Consider the following 18,745-nt stretch of genomic DNA (forward strand, 5'->3'; position numbering starts at 1 on the left):
CACATTTTCTGGGTGCCAGCTTAACCCCGTGGCTTTCATAGCACTGCAGGACCTTTCTCAGATAAGTTAAGTGGTCCTCAAAACTCAGAGTGAACAAGATTGTCATCCAAATAGGGTAAGCATACATCAGGGGTAGATGTTAAACCAAAAGGGATTCTTACCCACTTGTACAGCCTCCACGGCTTAATACATGCTGTGTGAGGACGGCTTGATTCCTCCAGAAAAACCTAATGTTTCACCAAGAAATTCCTTTTAGAGTGTTGAGCATATCTTGTATGCATAGGATGGGGTGCCAGATGGGAATTGATTTCATATTTAGCTTCCTGTAGTCACAACACAAGCAGAGGCTCCCGTCCGCACACATATAATAAGGCTGGAGTAGGGGGATTTGTCTTGGTTTTTTTTATCCACCCTCTGTTTAACAAATCTTTCAGGTACATTTTTACCTCTCTATGTAGGGGTTTTGGACTGACATATAGGTTTGTCTAACCGGTGTGGGGCCACTAAGGCAATAAGGCTCTGCATTTTCCCTGAACAGCTTCTTAACATCTTGTTGCTGTGCTGGAGGGAGGTGGTCAAGGTGAACAGAAGGGTCCCAAAGATTATCATTGCTTTGGTTTGTTATGTTATTAGGTTCTGTCAGATTACTTTGTTGTGTGGATGCTTGTTCAATGGTTGGTATATTTATCTTAGTCTGTCTTGTTTCTACCATTTTTGCATTTGCAGGGTAACTTGTCCTAACCCTCTAAGTGTGTCCAAGTACAGTTCTTGGAGGCAGTAAAATCTCATTTGCTGTGTTATTAGTAATTGGGAGGGCGATGCAGGACCCTGTACCTTGCTGTAACTGTATGACACCTTCCGGTACTTTCAAGCCCCCCAGCAGTTGTAATGGTGGGTTAGGCTTAAACAGGGCATCCTTACGTTCTGGTAGGGGACCTGCCTTTACGGAGTACTTGACAACCCTTGTCTGGCCAGCTGGGATGCTCATGAATATTCTCCCTGTCTTCACTGCATCCTCATCAAGCCCATTGTCTCCACCCTTCGCCACTGTGAGAAAGACTTCAGCTTTCTTACAGTCTATGGAGAATGCTGCACTGATGGCTTCTGTAGCCACATGTGGTGGTTTTATTCCCCTGTTCAGCAGATGTTCAATCACACTGAAGCCAGTGATTGGCTCCTCTGCCACTCCATCTACCTGGGAGACAAGGACTGGGTCTAATAAATTTAATGGTGCATGCTTTGATGTTGGAAGACTAAATTTAACATAAACCCACTATGAAAAAGGGTATCACAGTCTGGTTTACTGCTCTTCCATCAAGTACACTGGGTTTGATTATCTCAGTCAAATGCCTCACGCTGGTGTGGAATGTTCGGCTGTTTTTCATTTATGAAGCAAACCTGCGACCCAGTGCCCCACAATGCTGTGGTTTCTCTGCCATCTAGCAGACAGGAAATAATGTGCTTTTCCCAAACAGATTCAGAAGCTGAGCTCTCCATTTTGGGGAGAGGAGGCTAACAGTCCCTGCTTCATTCCTCTGGTCTTGGATGCTAACTGCTTTGTTGATGTGAAAAATGATTGTTCCTGTCCACTTACTGCACCAACTATTGTTTCGTGGACTGGTTGTGCCTCAACCTTTTCCTCTCTCACCCTTGGTTCTCTGCTGTTCTTTGTGAATTTCTGTTGTCTGTCACATTCAAATCTTGCTGCTTCATTTGCCTTAACTATCAGAACATTATCAGTGGTGGTAGGATCATCTAGATAGCTTTTAATCTGATAGTTCACATTGTCACTGATTAAACCTGTACCTACAGCTCGCAAGAACGTCTGTATATGGGTCGTGGTTAGCGCCTTGCATGGCAACTTCCGCTATCAGTGTGTAAATGTGTGTGTGAATGGGTGAATGTGATGTATAATGTAAAGGGCTTTGGGTATCATTCCAGGTACAGTAAAGCGCTATATAAATCCATTTACCACCTAACATGTCACAGAGGTTTAAAGCAGGTTCTGATTACTGCTTCAATAATTTGAGTCTCATTGTGGTTTCTTTTCTGTCCCATTTCAATTTGGTGAATTAAGTTTGAGTATGAAAGTTTCACTTTTTGGCCTTGTTCTCCAATTTGACCATTAATCCAATATCTCAAAATTGTCAATTCTGGTGGCTGCACTGCTGATGAAGCAGTGATGTTGAAGCTTGGACGATGGCCTGGCCCATGAGGACATTTTTGAGTCAGGTGTGCCATTTCTTCCTCCAACTTCTTGGTTGCAGTCTGAAAACTCAGCCGTATAGCTACATACTGCTCCTGAAGGCCGGCCAATGCAACAACATCTTGACTGACATTATCTTCACTATCCTCTGGATGGCCATCTCTTTCTTTAACTTCTTTTGCATTTTTAATTAATCTTTCCAGAAATGCATATACAACCTCCTTGTATTCCTTTTCAATAACTGTCTCTACTGTTTCACATTAAGTTCTAATCAGTGTGTGCTTCTTTGTTTTTCTGTAGAGATCTTAGCTTAAAAACACACCTCCTGTAGTTGGTCGAACTTTAGCTCACTCAGCTTATCCTGCAGTTTCTCTAACTCCATCTTGTCTGTTTCACTATGATCGTACATCATCAGCAGCACCGCTTCTTAACTCTAGCTGCTAACTGCTAGCATTGCGGCTAATTTACATGGATAAAAATCAGAAAATAACATACACAAACTCAATATGGGTCAACGGCCATATTACACTTTTGTGTTGCATACAATATGCAGCTTACCTGTAAGTAGACACAAGTGCATATTTACCACTGTTTCACACAGTAACTGACCCAGACAGAGTACAGACATGCCCTTGTCACTCTAGGGGATACTCCCTCTAGTGGTGAAGCAAGGAACTCAGACATGCTTGTCAGTGCTATGTGTCATGGGGATGGGAACACAGTTTTTGAAAAATAAAATATATTACAAAGGAACACAATAATGTAACAACAAAATATTTTGAGGGGTGGCTGATTATCTTCTTACTTAAGGCTTAAAACACACTCGGTTGTGATTTTTGGGTTCTCAGACTGCACTGAATTAAAAACAACAACTTGGAAAATATACCACTTAAAAGGACCGGCTAATTTGAATTAACAGCATACTGTAATACAACTGCCCTGTGCTTCATATCTCCTATACAGGGCGACAGCATTCAAATGCAATTCTTTTCTTTCATCATAATCGAGTAAAACATGCAAAAACTACCTGTGCAACGCATGAATTTTCTGACTGCATTGTTGTTTTGCTTATAGTGTGTATTTTGTGACACAGGGCTCCGCCCCAGGCTGGTGCCTCAGAGCTGGAGGTCATCTCCCAGCAGGTGGAGGAGGACAACCAGTGTGTGGCTCCAGTCCAGCTGGTCAGCTTTGCCTATAGAGACTTGCCTTTGGCGGCCCTTGACATATCCCTTGCTGGATCACAGCTCATTTCTAACCCAGATGAGGAGGACAACAGAGAGGGGTAGGTTGCATGAATTTCACCTGTTGCAACACCTCCCTTCCCCCTAATTTTTCTTTCTTTTTTTTTCTTTTTTTTTCTTTTTGAAATGACTAAAACAATCCTTTGAAGTGATAATGTAATCAATAAGAGTTTTTTACTCTTTCAGCCTAAGTTGTGATGGCTATGCTTATCACTTATCATTTGATTAATATCAAAGAGTGTACAATTTGGGGAATCTGGAAGCAAATTAATATCTTGATTATCAATTAATTTTTTCCATAATTAATTTGCATACAATAATGCCCAAAATCTAATTACATTTTGATTGATGTTCAGGAAATTTGCCTCCACAGTTTAAAAGATACAACAGTGATTGTGTCTGCTTTTTGTGTCAAAGAGCTACATTCCCAATTAAGGCAGAATTGCAATTACTGCAATCTGTAATCTATCCTGCCAGCGAAAGCTCTGCAGTCACTCTTTCAGTTGGTTGTTATTGCACATAGTAATTACACCTGGTGTATTGAATCACACCTCATTTTATACTGGAGTCCATAAAATGAGAATATTTGGCAAAAAATGTATTAATGTCACCCTGTTAAATGGACATTGTCTGCACTCGATTCAACTCAATGACACAGCAATTTCTCTCCACCATGCTGGGTTCTGTTCACAATGTCTATTAGTGGCAGAAAACAAAGATGCTGTTAGCGCCAAGGCTTTCCTGAAATGTCAGAGCCTTGTGGCGGTACTATCTCTACCCATGAGGCCTGTTTGTTCTGGGCTTGTTTTTTTCTTATCACTAGCGCCATGCTCTGTAGTCCTAGTGTTTTCAGGACATGACACACCCCTCCCTGAGCACCCCTGTAGCAAGCGTCCATGGCTCTCGACTCAAGTAGCGTGACTCACAATGCTCTTGGCGTGCTGTGATGCTGGCATCCATGCAGAAAAAAACAGAAAAACAGCATAAGCTTAATTAGAGCATCCGGCATCTCGCTATCCAAGCCCCGGTGCGTCAGCTGACCGTGTCCGGCTGGACTTTGCCTGGTTTGGCCTGGTTCAGGCCAGCGGCTCTGTGGGATGGAGGGGCAGGGACAGATGGGTCCTGTCCCAAACACCCACCCTGTCAGCCTTCCTTAAATCTTTCAGTCTCACTGTCTTGCTCACAGTGAACAGAAAATGCACATTCACAGCAATGCCACAGCAAAGGGCAGGATCTGGCATCCCAACAAAAATATCATCACAGTGGTCACCGTGAAATGGCACCATATGACACTTTGGTCTCTGGAGATTTGGCATTTTCCACTGGAAACTTCATGTATTGCAGTTATACAGTATCTCTGAGGCTCTGATCGTACCTTTGTTTGAAATATCGACAGAGATAATAATTGTGATCAGTTAAATATACCTCAGAGACCAAGATGGGTTGAAGTATAGCGGACAAGTGAAAAACTTGAAACTGCTGTCTCTCACATATGTGGATGTTATAGTATGTTCAATGAGCTTCTCTGATTCAAATTCCGGATTTTTAAGTCACAAGCATTCCGAGATGCACTTGTCATTGCAGTTTTATACACTCATTCATCATTTAGATGAGCCGCCGGTTACAGTTGCCTTTGTGACTCATCTAGCTAACATTTAAGGAATGACACAAAGCGAAAGTGTTGTATTTAAATTGTTCAAGACTACAAATTCATAACCATAGATATTTGTTTACTGTGCAATGCATACTATAAACTATAAACATCCTAATCAAATTCTTTTCTAGATGTGACTGCTGTAATGGAGACACAAGTGGGCATGTTTTTTATTTCAATTAGATCCAATTTTTTCCATTCAGTTGCAAATTTACAGACTTCTGGCATTAAACCCAATAGAATAGTTTCAAACAGCAATTTGAGAGATTGCTGTACCATGAAAATATTTGTCGAAGGTTTGGCTTTGTTTCATTTTATGTGCCTGTGAAAAATGGGAAAACACACTAGAGATACCCATTTAGCAGCTTCACGTGGTCCTTTATTAGGATACGTGGGTGACTATGTAGGCGGTGGATGTTCTTGCAGCCTTAAAAGGAGCACACACAGTTCTTCCAGATTCTGTGCAATGATGAACTGGATGGCGTTATTAATAGATTTTGGCTGCCCTGAACCTGCTGGAAAGTCCAAGGTGATGTGATTTCAGAAATGGTGGATAGTGGCTGAAGCAGAGTATAAAGCATTATTGTGAACATGAAGCTTGGGCATCTGAGGCCACAGTCTGAACAAAAAGCTCTTAAACAGTGAACTATTGTTAAACTGGGTGGAATTAAAAAATACTTTATTAATCTCAATGGGAAATTGTAAATAATTGTTCTTTTACTAATACCTTCAAATACAATTTCAGAGTTTTGTTAAAATTGTGACCTAATTGCCTTTGCCCAAGACTTTAACAGGCTGTTGACTGACTCAGCCTTCACACTGAACCTTTCCTCTTTTTCCTCATCACTCATCCCTGATGTAACAGTCCTGTCAACCAACATTTGATGGCATGAACACTTATCAACTGCACTGGTGGAAGCGGGCTTAAGGCACTGCTTGGATTCTTTACAGGCTACAAACAACCAGTCGCACTGCATGGTGAAGACTGAATACAGAAAAAAAAAGAGAGAGTGAGAGAGACAGAGATGAAGAAATAGGTAACTGGGATGAAAGAAGGCGGATATCTTGTTCTTGGTTTTGCAGTAAATGAGTTAGAAGATGTTTTCTTATTATATCCCCCTCACATCAATAAGTCACCCCAGACTTTTTTAGATGTACCCAGCACATTGCAGGATTCTCACTGAGTCTCGCCGTTAGAGCTCATTTTTGTCAAAATACCTGCACTTTTTTTGTTGTACTTGACAAACTTTTTGTAGTACAGTGAAAAGCAACCTGACCCCTTATAACTTGTAATTTATTTATTTATTCTTGGATTTATTTATTTATTTGGTCATTCTTTATCATTTTGTCTCATGTAATTTGTCAACCCATTTTAGTGACATTTTGTCTCCACATTGGTTCATTAGCCATCATTTGTGTTATGATGACATATATATATATATGTGTGTGTGTGTGTGTGTGTGTGTGTGTGTGTGTGTGTGTGTGTGTGTGTGTGTGTGTGTGTGTGTGTGTGTGTGTGTGTGTTCATATTCACAGAGCTGCCAGCTGTAGATTAAAAAAGAAAAGAAAAATAAGTTCACCTGATCAGTGTTTGAGTGTTCATCTTGCATAGAAATGTATTATTTAAACTGTGTAGGTCTGCAGCAAATGATGATTCTTGGTAAAATCTTGCCCATGAAAGAGTGTTTTATTTTTCATTTGCTTAAGATAATATTAGTATTTGATCCCATCAGGTCAAGAAGTTTTTCAGCCACTTTTCTTATGCCACGTGGCAACAATTACAAATTCAGCTCTGTAGGTTAAGAATGCTCAAGGCTGAAGTAAGATGTAATGATTAGAAAACTGTAGAATAAAGCTAGGAAGAACATTGCTAGAGTCTGGTATGAATCTTGGCAGCAGCAGTATTTCATGGAGTTTTAGAGCCAGAGCCACACTGTACCAGTTCTGTGATGATGGATGTCTGAAAAGAGAAAAGGTTTCCTCTTTTTTTCCTCCCCTTTGACTCTTTTTCAAACACACACAGAAACAGTCCTCTCCATCAAATTGGCTCTCCTGCCTGGCACCGTGTGCTACACAATAGATGACATTTGCGTGTATGGTTTGAGGGTTTGTTAATATTCACAGAGATGCAAAGTGTGAGACTGCTTTTTAGGCAGAGAACACGGGCGATCAAGTGTCCTGGAGAAAACCTATTTATCAGGGACAGCTTGTCTGCTGCTCTGCACACAGAGCCTCATCCGTCTCTATTTATTTAGTATCTCTGGCCCATTTCTCTGGCAAAAGGCTAGCTAGCTTCGAGTCCCCTGGGCTAAAATTGTGTCCCAGTGTAAGCTGCAAGGAGAGGATTTGAGAGGTAGGGCTGATTGTTCTTCGAAAGCAGTGGAGTGGTTTAGTATTAGTTGATATTTTTTCAAAGAACATTAGATGGACCCAAGAGCCATACTAGATCCTAAACTTTATTTATTGGTTCCTGCATTCAATTACTCCTTTTCATTTGATTTGTTAATTTACTGAGTATTTGGTTATCCCCCGAGCATGAAACTGCAAGAGATTTATAGCAACAAGAAATTAAATTTTCACTATCCACAACTGATCACCAGTGATAACTTGAGTTTATTATGCATTTTTATTGCTTTGCAGGATTCCTTGCAGGGTGTTTTAGCTTCTCTTGTCTGTGATAACACAGATGACTCAGCAGTGTTTACCCAAGAAATAATACAGTCAGTTGTTAAGCTGGTATTTTTCCTTGACTTTTAAGCAGTCTGGGCCCCAACTCAAGAAATGGAGGCTCTTTTGTTAGAAAAAGAAGAAAAAGCATACATCAGAGATTAAATGTCCGATTTTATAAAATAAGTTAAGGAACAGATGTAACAGAGAGTGCTTGAACAGCCTGAATGAGATGAAGTGTTCTGGCCTCTGCTGTTCAGTAGCCTGCAGGCGCACAGTTGTGGTCCATTTTCCTCTGCCCAAGCCTGCTGAGTTCAGCAGATTGGTGTGAATCAGTTGAAGTTAATGCTGAAGGAACCACAGGGATATACAGTTATCAGAACAGAGGGATAGAAATTGAGGAGGGAGAAAGAGAACTTCAGTTCAAACCCCGTTCCACATTGTTCACATGTTTCACAAGTGTCCAGCGCTCAGCTACATAGCTTGTCAACATAACCACATTTAAGTGAGTATGAAGGTATACTTACATTGTAGTTTCACAACCTTTTTTTAGATATGTTCGCACCCTTCTGACAGGTCCTGAAGATAAACAGGAGGCACATAAGATCAATCTAAAATTAAACAAAAGAAACATTTGTCTCTGTTTCTACAGATTTTTTAACATTTACTTTTACACTTAAAAGTGTAAGAGTAAAGGTCAATTTAAGAACTAAGTGGAACTTTAGATGAAACTGTGCTTTAAGAAAGACAATCACATTAATTTCATAGTTTAGAAATACTGTAATGTAGTCACTGTTTAGGGAGGGATATATGAAAGTGGTATATTAAAAATAATCTACTATAATTTGCAGTTACTCCCCCATTAAAACAGTATTAAAAATACTGCATGTGTTTCAATCTTAAAACTTTAAAACACTGACATTAATTCTACACCTTCCCAGGGCAATCTTTGCCCTGCAGATTCCTGTGCTAGTGTTCAAGTATATGATCACTACTAAAGCAAAAGTCTGTGCCTGCTTGTAAGCAGCAGTCCTCTTTGAAACTGTGACTCTTTGAGAGGAAGCACAAACAGCACTGTTGGTATTAATATTGTAGTATCGATTAGTATCTGAGTATTCTTTTTAAAAATCCAGTTTTAAACTCAGTACAGTCTGGTGGTGACAGTGTGTCAGATGTTCAGTTAGATGTCCCTGCCAACTTACTCTGTTGTAAAAGCAAAATAATAAAGACATCAGCAAAGATTTACAAACACTAGATCAGGACTGGGTCAATAGTGACACTATTTTAGCTTTCCTTTGCAAACATATTAAGGGAGATGTTAGTGTTTGCAGTTGGTCTTGCTTTTGTGTGTGTGTGTGTGTGTGTGTGTGTGTGTGTGTGTGTGTGTGTGTGTGTGTGTGTGTGTGTGTGTGTGTGTGTGTGTGTGTGTGTGTTTGCATGAGCTTAGGTGCGTGTGTATGTGTGTTTTAAAATCAATACCCCAGAGGAGCTGATAGTCTTTCATTCATTACTTCTGAATGAATTTCCTCCAGTTGCAGCTTTCAGTTGCAGCTACTCCATCTGTTAACCCATACGGAGCACCATCTCTCTTATTTAATTTCCATTTAACACGACACAACCTAATGAATTTACCTTGTATTTTATCCTGTCTCAATTACAGGAGACAGTCTAATGAAAGAGACGCTCCTTGTGATAGGATCCACAGTGAAAGTTGCTCAGCTGGGGATGGAGCCAAAACTCTGTCACATCTGTGTAAATGGGCCCCAACAGGGCAACCAGACACTTTTGTCTATGCCAGTCATCCTGCTTAATGTCTTTGTCCGAATGAAGTGGTCATTCTGCAGCCAGCATCATTTACAGCATGCCATCACTTCCATCGCAGGTCATTATTGATCAGTCTCATGATCTGATCCTCCAGCTATGTGCTGCTGCCAGACTCACTTCGATCCTCCCTCCGTGTGTTACCATTGCATCACTGCCCTGCTGATGTCTTTATGAACCTGTCTACAGCACATGCTACCCTGCATCTTTCATTTCCTCCACAAACTGTCCTTCACAAATGTGTGTGTGTGTGTGTGTGTGTGTGTGACTATGTCTGTGTGCATATGTGTGTGTGTGTATGTGTGTGTGTGTGAGCAGCCTCTGAAGCATTGCCCATTTGATGCGAACTTGCTTTGACCCTGAAGAGGTGATTTTCCTCTTTGGCTTGCTCCACCAATGAAGCAATCTCACTTCCTCATAAATACTTCAGGTCCTCAGTGTTTAAGGTTTAAAGTGATTTGCCTAAAATTAAGTTTCTGAGCTTGGAGTAATCCATCACTGCCATTTATTTCGCTTCCAGACAGGGTTTTTCTTTACAGGTTTATTAAATTAATACCTTTTCTGCCAGGCTTATGGGAAAGGTCTGAATGAATTATGATTTCACACGGTTTGAGTTAAATTGTGCTTTTCAAACTTAAAAGGGAAGTAAGTGAGATGTCGCTCTCTTTCTCTACTGGGTGTGCTGCTCACTCCATCTTTTAACTAAAGGTCCACAAATGTTCTGTGACTGGGTGTTAAACATCTTACTGAGTAAACGTTTCTTTTCTCTGGCTCTTCCCCTTTGGGAGAAGGGGTTTGACATTCTGCTGAAATAGACTGATGCTTGGGAACATCTCCTTATTTGCTAATGATACCATTACCCTTCCCCCCTCTTTGTCACCCTAGGTATGGGCTCTAGGGTTGAGCGCATCAAGGAAAAAAACTGGCTTAGTGTGGCCAAACTGCAACCCCTTTGCTGACCTTGGGAAAGGATGGATGGGTTATTTAGTTCTGTTGCCCCAAAACCCTCTCAAGGATCTTCTTGTTGCTACACAACCCCATGTGCAAAAGGGTTCAAATGCTGTCTGAATAACATAAGTGGGTTTTTTTAACTCAATCAATGAAACTAAAAGAATAATTTATTTTGTTCCAGTGTAAAATGTGATGATTTTGATGGCAGTGATTATTTTTTTACTTTTTCTTTGAACAACCCACTTTAAGCATTTGGGAACTGAGGAGCCCACCTGCTGTTAAAAAGCTATATTTTTTTCTTATTTATCCCCCCTTTTTCTACACTGTTTAGCCCAATTCAGGGTTGCAGAGAAGCTGGAGCCTATCTCAGCAATTAGTAGGCGAAAGGCAGGGTACCCTGGACAGGTTGCAGTCCAACACAGTCTAACAATTTTTGTTTTTTTTTTTTTTTTTTTTTTTTTTTTTTTTTTTGCATGGACAGTGGTTTTCACAAGTGTTCATGAACCTCACATAATTACATAATCATGCCTGTTATTAATGTAGTGCTACTATTCTTGAGGTCCATAAATAATATTTATTATTTGTTTTTCACCTTGCTCATGTTGGCAGAAATCTCTCTGGGTTCCTTTAATCTTTACACGTTAAAAATAAAATCTGATTAAATCATAAACTTCTTGAAAATTCTACCCTTAATTTATCACAAAATCTTTCATAGGGAGATGAAACTTCTTTGGGATGCCTTTTTTTTTTTTTTTTTTTTTTTTTACAGATTATATCAATGAAATTAACTTCATTGTTTTTTCTATTCATTTTGATCACTTTGCATACCAAAGCAATGTGAAATGTGGGAACAAGCAGACAGTGAAAACAGAGAGACATAAAAGCAGTCAGTCACATGGAACGTAAACAACTGAAAATCTTAGAGAAATTATTGACGCCTTATTAAAGAGGTAAATTTGGGGCAGTTTGGGAAACAATTAGATTTGTTTAATTTTCTTTCTCAAATATTGACAAAACATTTCAGTGATTTGTCACTTAAAGCATTCACCAGCAAACAATCCATTATTCATGAAATTGCTTTTGTCTTTTTCGCATATGTGTAAGCAAAGTAAATTTTGGATTCATCATTTGCATACATTTATTTAGGTTTTCCCCCTAAGAAAATAAATTGGAACAATGATAAAAAAAAAAAAACAGCCAAAAACGATAAATCATTATAAATCAGTATCATCCTTTTACCCAGTGTGCATCTTTGTTCGTTCTTTCTCATTCTTCCTTCTCCAGCTCTCAATCCTTCCGTTCTGGCTCTTCTTCCAGTTCTCTTATGGATGAATCCCAAAGCCTTTGAACTGCTCGTTTTTTGCTTCCCCTCCGGTGTGTCTGCTTCTTTCATTCTGAGCTGAAGCAAGTTTAGCACAGAGTTGACTAAACTGCATCTTCTCTCTCGTCTTCTGACAGATATTCTTGTAGCTTTCCTTTGTGGGGGGAACGTGACAACAGACAGTGGCTATTTTCAAAGAATCTTTCTGCCTTTCTCAGGACTAACTTTGAAGGATGACATTGACCATAAATGCGGAGACACACAACCTTCTTTATAGAGCACATCTGCCTAATATCCTTTTTGGAAAGAGCAAAAACAATGGAAAAGCTTGGGATTTTAATTAGTCTGCTAGCATCTAAATATACATGACTTGGAGTGAAAGGACATATTTAAAACATTCAAGACATTTACACCCTCAGATACTGTTTACCTGGACAAGGAACAGGCACACCAGGGACACCATGGGAAATTACAGCACATAACTGACTCAGATTTTCCTTTTATTTATTTACTCTCTCTATAACACCTGTTTGAGTACAAATGTTATCATGCAAAATCAGATGAAGGCCTATTCATTTAAAGATCTTTTTGGCAGTGTGCAAGTACTCTGTCAAAAGAGAGCTCGTTCAGCCCCTCTGACTTGTCAGCACAGCCACATTATTTGGTCAGTTTGATAACTAGCCAGCTCTAGCAAAAAAGAAACTAATAAGGTAACTACCCACTAGCATGTCTGATAAACAGACATCCAGATGGGCACTAAACCAGTCAGGTTCACCCAGAGGCTGGACTGGTCACACTGGAAAATGTAACATTGGTTTTAATAGACTATATCTAGTGGATATAACTTGATTTTATACCATTGTCTGGGTGAATACTCGATTCTGATTGGCTGGAAGGTGTCCATTAAAAAGTGATAATGGACACCTATGAAAGAAGTTCCGGTCAAATAGACTTATTGTTGTAAATTATTGCGCTGACTAAACGGTAGTTGGTAACCATGTCAACAGAAACTCAGATGCCGGGCAGCAGACACCAGATCAAAGCATCCTGCAGGCTTATTGAACGATGTAGGAAACTATCTGTGGACTTTGACTGTTTGAAACAAAATGTCGTATCATCCTCTGGACACACACAAGAGCTGCACCCGCCCTCTGAAATGACACTTTGTGTCACGTAACATAACGTTAAGCAATCATCTACGTTCTCGCCACTGATCTGGTCTAATATAACAGCTGCGGCCGACCGATCTGCAGGTTCTGTGTCAGAGCCGGTTAAGAGTCACAGCTGGAGACACGCCACATCACGTCTGTGACGGGGCATCGCTGTTAAAGCAGCCTGCAGACTTATTTAACGATGTAGGAAACTATCTGTGGACTTTGACTTTTTGAAATAACATGTCGCATCATCCTCTGGACACACACAAGCTGTAAGAGCTGCACCCGCCCTCTGAAATGTTTGTGTAACATAACTGCCCACTGAGCTGCAGGTTCTGTGTCAGAGCCTGTTACCTTGGCAACGCATCACAACGAAATAATCCACTCAGCCGCTTCTTGTGAAAAACTTAGGATTTTACCAGTAAAAAACAACATTAGCACATTAATAATTTATTTAAATTTTTTTTTCTTTCTTAATGGACCATGGTATAAGCGGGATAATGCCCTCTGAGGTGGCCATTATCATAAATTAATGGACGACACGGAGGAGTGAATCATTTTCCCTTATGTAATCTAGTTGTTAGTAATACTAATATGAAATAAGTTATATAAACTTTGGAGGGCAAAATGTTAAAAAAAAAAAAAAAAAAAAAACTTTGTTCTTAAGCTGAATCAGTGTAAATAAGATGAGTAAATGAGGAATGTTGATGATGGGGGCACAGGATTTCCCACAATGCAGTTCACTTTTATTAACAACAAATTAGACTTAATTCACTGTATAAAACCCAGCACTTATACTTCGTAATAGATTAGTAATAGTTAGGAATATTAATAATAGTTTTTATTTTATGTAATTGGTTGATCAATAATTCAAATGACACAAAAAGGTTTCAATTAATTTTAGAAAACTTCTAAAATACACTGTCATGTCCATTTTCTAATCATCCAAGCTAAAATATCTCAGTTTTTTATTTTCTTTAGTTTTCTTTTTGTTTTGTATTATTTCAGAATAATAACATGTTAAAAAAGAGAAAAAAAACATCATTCTATGCCAGCCTTGATAATCTCCAGCTCCAGAGGTCCTGGTGTGAGGAAACCAGTTCTCAGCTAAACAGACAGGAAAACATGTTCTGGTCTTCATATCACATATCAGTAATAATTGATCCTTCACCATAGTTTCAGATTAAAGACAACATGTTCTGCTGTCCAGTTACTGGGCATCGCTGTGTTATCCAGGCAGCTGCTGCAACATCACAAAGACGTTTATGGTCTGACATTAGTTTTAGTAGAAACCCCCCACACACCAAGTTCCTTCTGCAAAGCAAGAGGAAGTTTGAGTCCATCAGTTACTTTAAGTAAGGTGAACTTGAAATCATTGTTTGTGTTGAAAATAGCTGAGAGGAGGGTAACTTTTCCAGGATTTTCTTTTTTTTTTTTTAAGGACTACTTAGTCAGCAATCACCCTGAACAAATGTTCTGATTTTTCAGGCAATAAAAGAATTATTGCTGTGCACAGTATTTTCATGTTCCAGTGATAAAAAAAAATAACGTAAAGCTTGAATGTGGATTTTAGCAGATGTCATGTAATCTGTTTCCAGAAATAGACACACACAGATAACGGCTGTTTGAAGTGCAACCCTGCTTGGTGATGAAGTAAAAGAAAACTTAATTCAGATATTTTTTTAATTATTAATTATTTATTTTTTTGACGGATGAAAAAATTTATCAGTTTTTCTGATCTGTATGCAGAAAAGCTGAACTGAATTAAGAAAGTTGGTAGATCTTTATTCTTAAATTTCATAGTTTGTTGAGTTTTATACATTCAAACTGATTGTAGATGTTGCTTTTTCTGATCTGCATTTTGTTCCAGTGTTCTGTTTTACTTTAACAGCATAACAGGCCCCACCATTTATCTTTTAGGCCCACAGATCTTCAAACTACCTTCTCTTCCTCCCTGTGTCCCTCCCCCCAAACTCAGGTCGAACTGGCTGAAGCCGTGCTGTGGACGCAGAGCAGCGCTGTGGCAGGTGTGTCTGCTGTCAGCAGGCTTCAACTGTTTCCTGGTGGCCTGTGTTATCCTCGTGGTCCTGCTGCTGATGCTGGAACTGCTCATAGACACCAAGCTATTGCAATGTGAGTGACAGAAACCAAGACAATGTGACTGAGATTAAATATATGTTTTGGGGTTTGAATACATGATACAGAGGAAAGTGGACTTCTCTGCACCACTGCTTGCTAGTTGTTATGCAAAGGCATTGGGTCAATGCATAGATCTGATGCCTGAGACAAATGGTGCAAGTTCACCACACCTTAATTAGCATAAAAACTAAACTGTAGGAAGACCTTGTTCTGAAAGAGATAAAGCCCTGAAGGAAAGCAGCAAGCTGATTTGCTTCAGTATAGCTAATTATAACATTTATGTCATTAGTTTGCACATAATAAAACAACACAGAGTCAACAATAATGTTTGATAATAGTATACTGTACTATATAATATTACTATACTGTAGATTTAAGGGTAATTAAGGAGAGGAAAACCCTTTTTATGACTTTGAAAATAAAAATGAAATATAAAATATCCTGTTTAACCCATGGTTAAATGGTAAGAAAAGTCAATTTTTTTATATGAGGTCTTTATTTGGCCCTTTAACAAAATGTAACAAAAAAATTTACATTTCTTTGGGAGGGATATCTACCATTTATTACCATGTGATACATTAAAAATATTATAATTAGTTTTCTGCTTCTGGGTATCTATTAGGGGACAGAAGACAAGTATCAGATTGTGTTCAACAGGATTTTGAGCAAAGTTTATACCATAAATTGAAGCAAAATGTCTCAGAAACTGTATGTATGTAACATATATATCACGTCGGGCTCTTATGGATTAAAGGCAACATATCAGTTGTTTAAACTGAGACCTTTTTTTAAATTATTGTTGTTTGTTTATGTGTACTCATTCTGAATTTGATGCCGCCAACATGTTTTAAAACATGGGGCGAGGAGATGTTTGGCACTGCGTTGAACCACTCCCTCATTTAATAGCAGTTGTTGTAGTTTTGAAAGCAAAATGTTCTCCCATTCTGGTTTGATGTGATTTTAGCAGCCTTACTCATTAGTCTTGCTTGTTTTTTTTTCAGTTGGTTACAGGTCTGGACTGCAGGCAGTTCAGTTTAGGAGTAGACTCTTTACGGCACATTAATTTGTTGCAATGCATGCAGACTTTTTTTTTTCATGCTCAGCTAAGCACTTGATTAGACCACAGGAAAGTTCTCCACTTTGCCTGTTCTAAATGTCTTAAATGATCTCTGGTCCAAAGAAGGCAGCATTATTTGTGGATCTTGTTTGCTTATGTTTCTGTATTTCTGGATACTTTTGATATTTTTATGATATTATGTATTGTACTGATGATGAAATATCCAAACTGAGAAGATGTGCTGAGGCAGTCTCTTACAGAGTAGTAAATCTGTCCCAGTTCCAACCTTTATGGCACCAAATAAAAAATGGACATTTATGTTTTCAGAAAACAGCAACTTTTCTCAGTTTCAACTTTTGATATTTTTAACATCAACCTTTAACATCAAAGTTTACAGTCTGTAATCTTTAAATTAATCACACATGTGAGTGTGGATGCACATGGTTGTCTGTTTCTGTATATCAGCATCTCATATTAGATGAGGCAAAGCCAGAGGTGAGGGCCTGTTTGGTGTTAAAGAGCTGAGACACTGTCTAACTCCAGCAGTACAAAAATATATTCAAATATTTACTGTTCCCTTGATACTGTCTGGTTGATTGACCAGATAAAAGTAAGAAAAATGTGTGAAGGGAGATTGCAAAAAAGAAATCAGACAGAGTTGGCTGCTGGATGGTTTTTGTTTGGACTGGAGGAAGATGAATAGACAGATAGATCACTGAACACAGCAAACAAAGACAGATGGAGGGAGATGTGATGCATGAAGACAAATGTCTTAGCTGACTGCTTGGTGTTGTTTAATGCTGTCCACAATTAGTCTGGTAAATAGATGGAAAGATACAGACACATGCATGTGCAGTGTGTGGTGAATTAATATTTGGGATGTTGCTTCATGCTTCTGACTTCAAATTTCTGCATGTGCATGTATCATTCTATTAACGTTGCCCAACTTAGGTGGCATGCAACAACTTTTTGATATAGAAATATGTAGCATCTTTCTTTCACCACAGTCACATGAGTTATGCATAAAATAATCACTTATTCTGTTTTATTCTCCCCAGTTAACAATGCATCCCAGTTTGCCAGCATCATCCACTGGATCAGTCTGGCTATTCTATCTGTGTTCTTTACTGAGGTGAGTCTCAACACAAAAGCAGTCTCACTTACAGCTGATACAGCAGCTTGATAATTAATGCTACCTTGTGCAGTGTGTGACCATCAAAGTCCACAGCTAGATTTGCACTGCAATGCTAGCTGTGTCATAAGATGCTCTATGTCTCTGTCGCCACATGACTGAACTCTGTCAAAAACGAAAAAAGACCTGCAATAATATTTTGAAACTATTTGTGCAACTGCTGCTGTTAAAGCTGACACATTCAGTTCCACTTTATTATTGAATATAATTGATCCATGGCACAAATTGTTTAAACTGCAGATGGAGCTTTTCACTGCTGCTAGTTTTAAATAGTCCCAAGGCCTCAGATTTGCTGTGTTGGTTGCTGTTTTCTTTCTTTGTCTAAGCTCACATTGCTAACTTTGGGCTCCGTTTGTGCTAAAATTAAGTTTTATCTGTGTCAAAATCATGTTCACAAGCATCATTTTGTTTCCTCTGAGCATGAGACAAGATGTGTCAAATCAGCTTTAAACTTCTGTAGTCTTGTTACACTCATGTTTTTTGGACGTATTGTCCGACTGTGTCCACTTCATGTGTAATACATGTCATCCTTAACAGCCTGGTTGCCAGTTACCATGTTAATCCATCACCAAATAAGCATACGGATTAAATTAAATATTTCACCACATTACAGCAATTCCCTTTTGACACCTAAAGGAGACATATCATGTAGGTTTTTTTTATGCAAACTGATACAATTTCCTCATGGCATAATGAAATGTCTGTGACATGCTTCAGTCAAAGTACCGCAGTACAACAGCTGAGTATCTCTCGTCCCAGCCCTTCCTAACATCAACTTTTCACTCTTGCAAATGTAAATATGGACACTGTATGAGAGAATATTCAGTACTTAGACTAAGAATTAAAATGAGTACACACAGAAAACCAAGCTCACATTTCCACACACAAACTGATAGATATGACTGGCAGTTTTTTCTTTAAAGCTTAAACTTCCCCCATCTGCTGTTTGGCCACTGTCAGATGGTACCAATCCCTCTTTTAGGCACAGTCTTTTTATGAGTCATATGTTGAGCTGGCCCGAGGTTGGTTAAAAAAAAAAAAAAAATAAATAAATAAAATAAAGCACCACAGATAAAAATGCTGAAGTAACATCATTATGGCCAGCTGGCTTTAGCCATCATAGACTATTTTCACTGGTGTATACAAGTTAGATTTAGTAGCTTTTTGTTAGCTTATATGTGCTGATTTCTGTTCTATTTCACAACATAGGCAAACACTTAGGAAATCACAGAAAACAACATTATTCCCCTAGTCTGAACACATCACACCCATTTTTAAATCTTCAAACTGGCTTCCAGTCAGTCACAAAACAGATTTTAAAACCCTGCTGATAGTTTACAAA

At 38.9% G+C, this 18,745-nt stretch overlaps 1 protein-coding gene across 1 annotated transcript in view; it reads left to right on the top strand.

Moving 5' to 3' along the window:
- tmem266 (transmembrane protein 266) overlaps nucleotides 1–18,745 on the top strand; it is a 33,448-nt gene that overhangs the window by 9,305 nt on the left and 5,398 nt on the right. Inside the window, exons 3-5 of the mRNA XM_041997245.1 lie at nucleotides 3,300–3,488; nucleotides 14,994–15,148; nucleotides 17,270–17,343. Of these exons, the coding sequence (XP_041853179.1) occupies nucleotides 3,300–3,488; nucleotides 14,994–15,148; nucleotides 17,270–17,343 (418 nt within the window). The remainder of the gene's footprint in view (nucleotides 1–3,299; nucleotides 3,489–14,993; nucleotides 15,149–17,269; nucleotides 17,344–18,745) is intronic.

This window comes from Melanotaenia boesemani, chromosome 10, assembly GCF_017639745.1.
Source record: "Melanotaenia boesemani isolate fMelBoe1 chromosome 10, fMelBoe1.pri, whole genome shotgun sequence".
In the NCBI taxonomy this organism is placed as follows: domain Eukaryota; kingdom Metazoa; phylum Chordata; class Actinopteri; order Atheriniformes; family Melanotaeniidae; genus Melanotaenia; species Melanotaenia boesemani.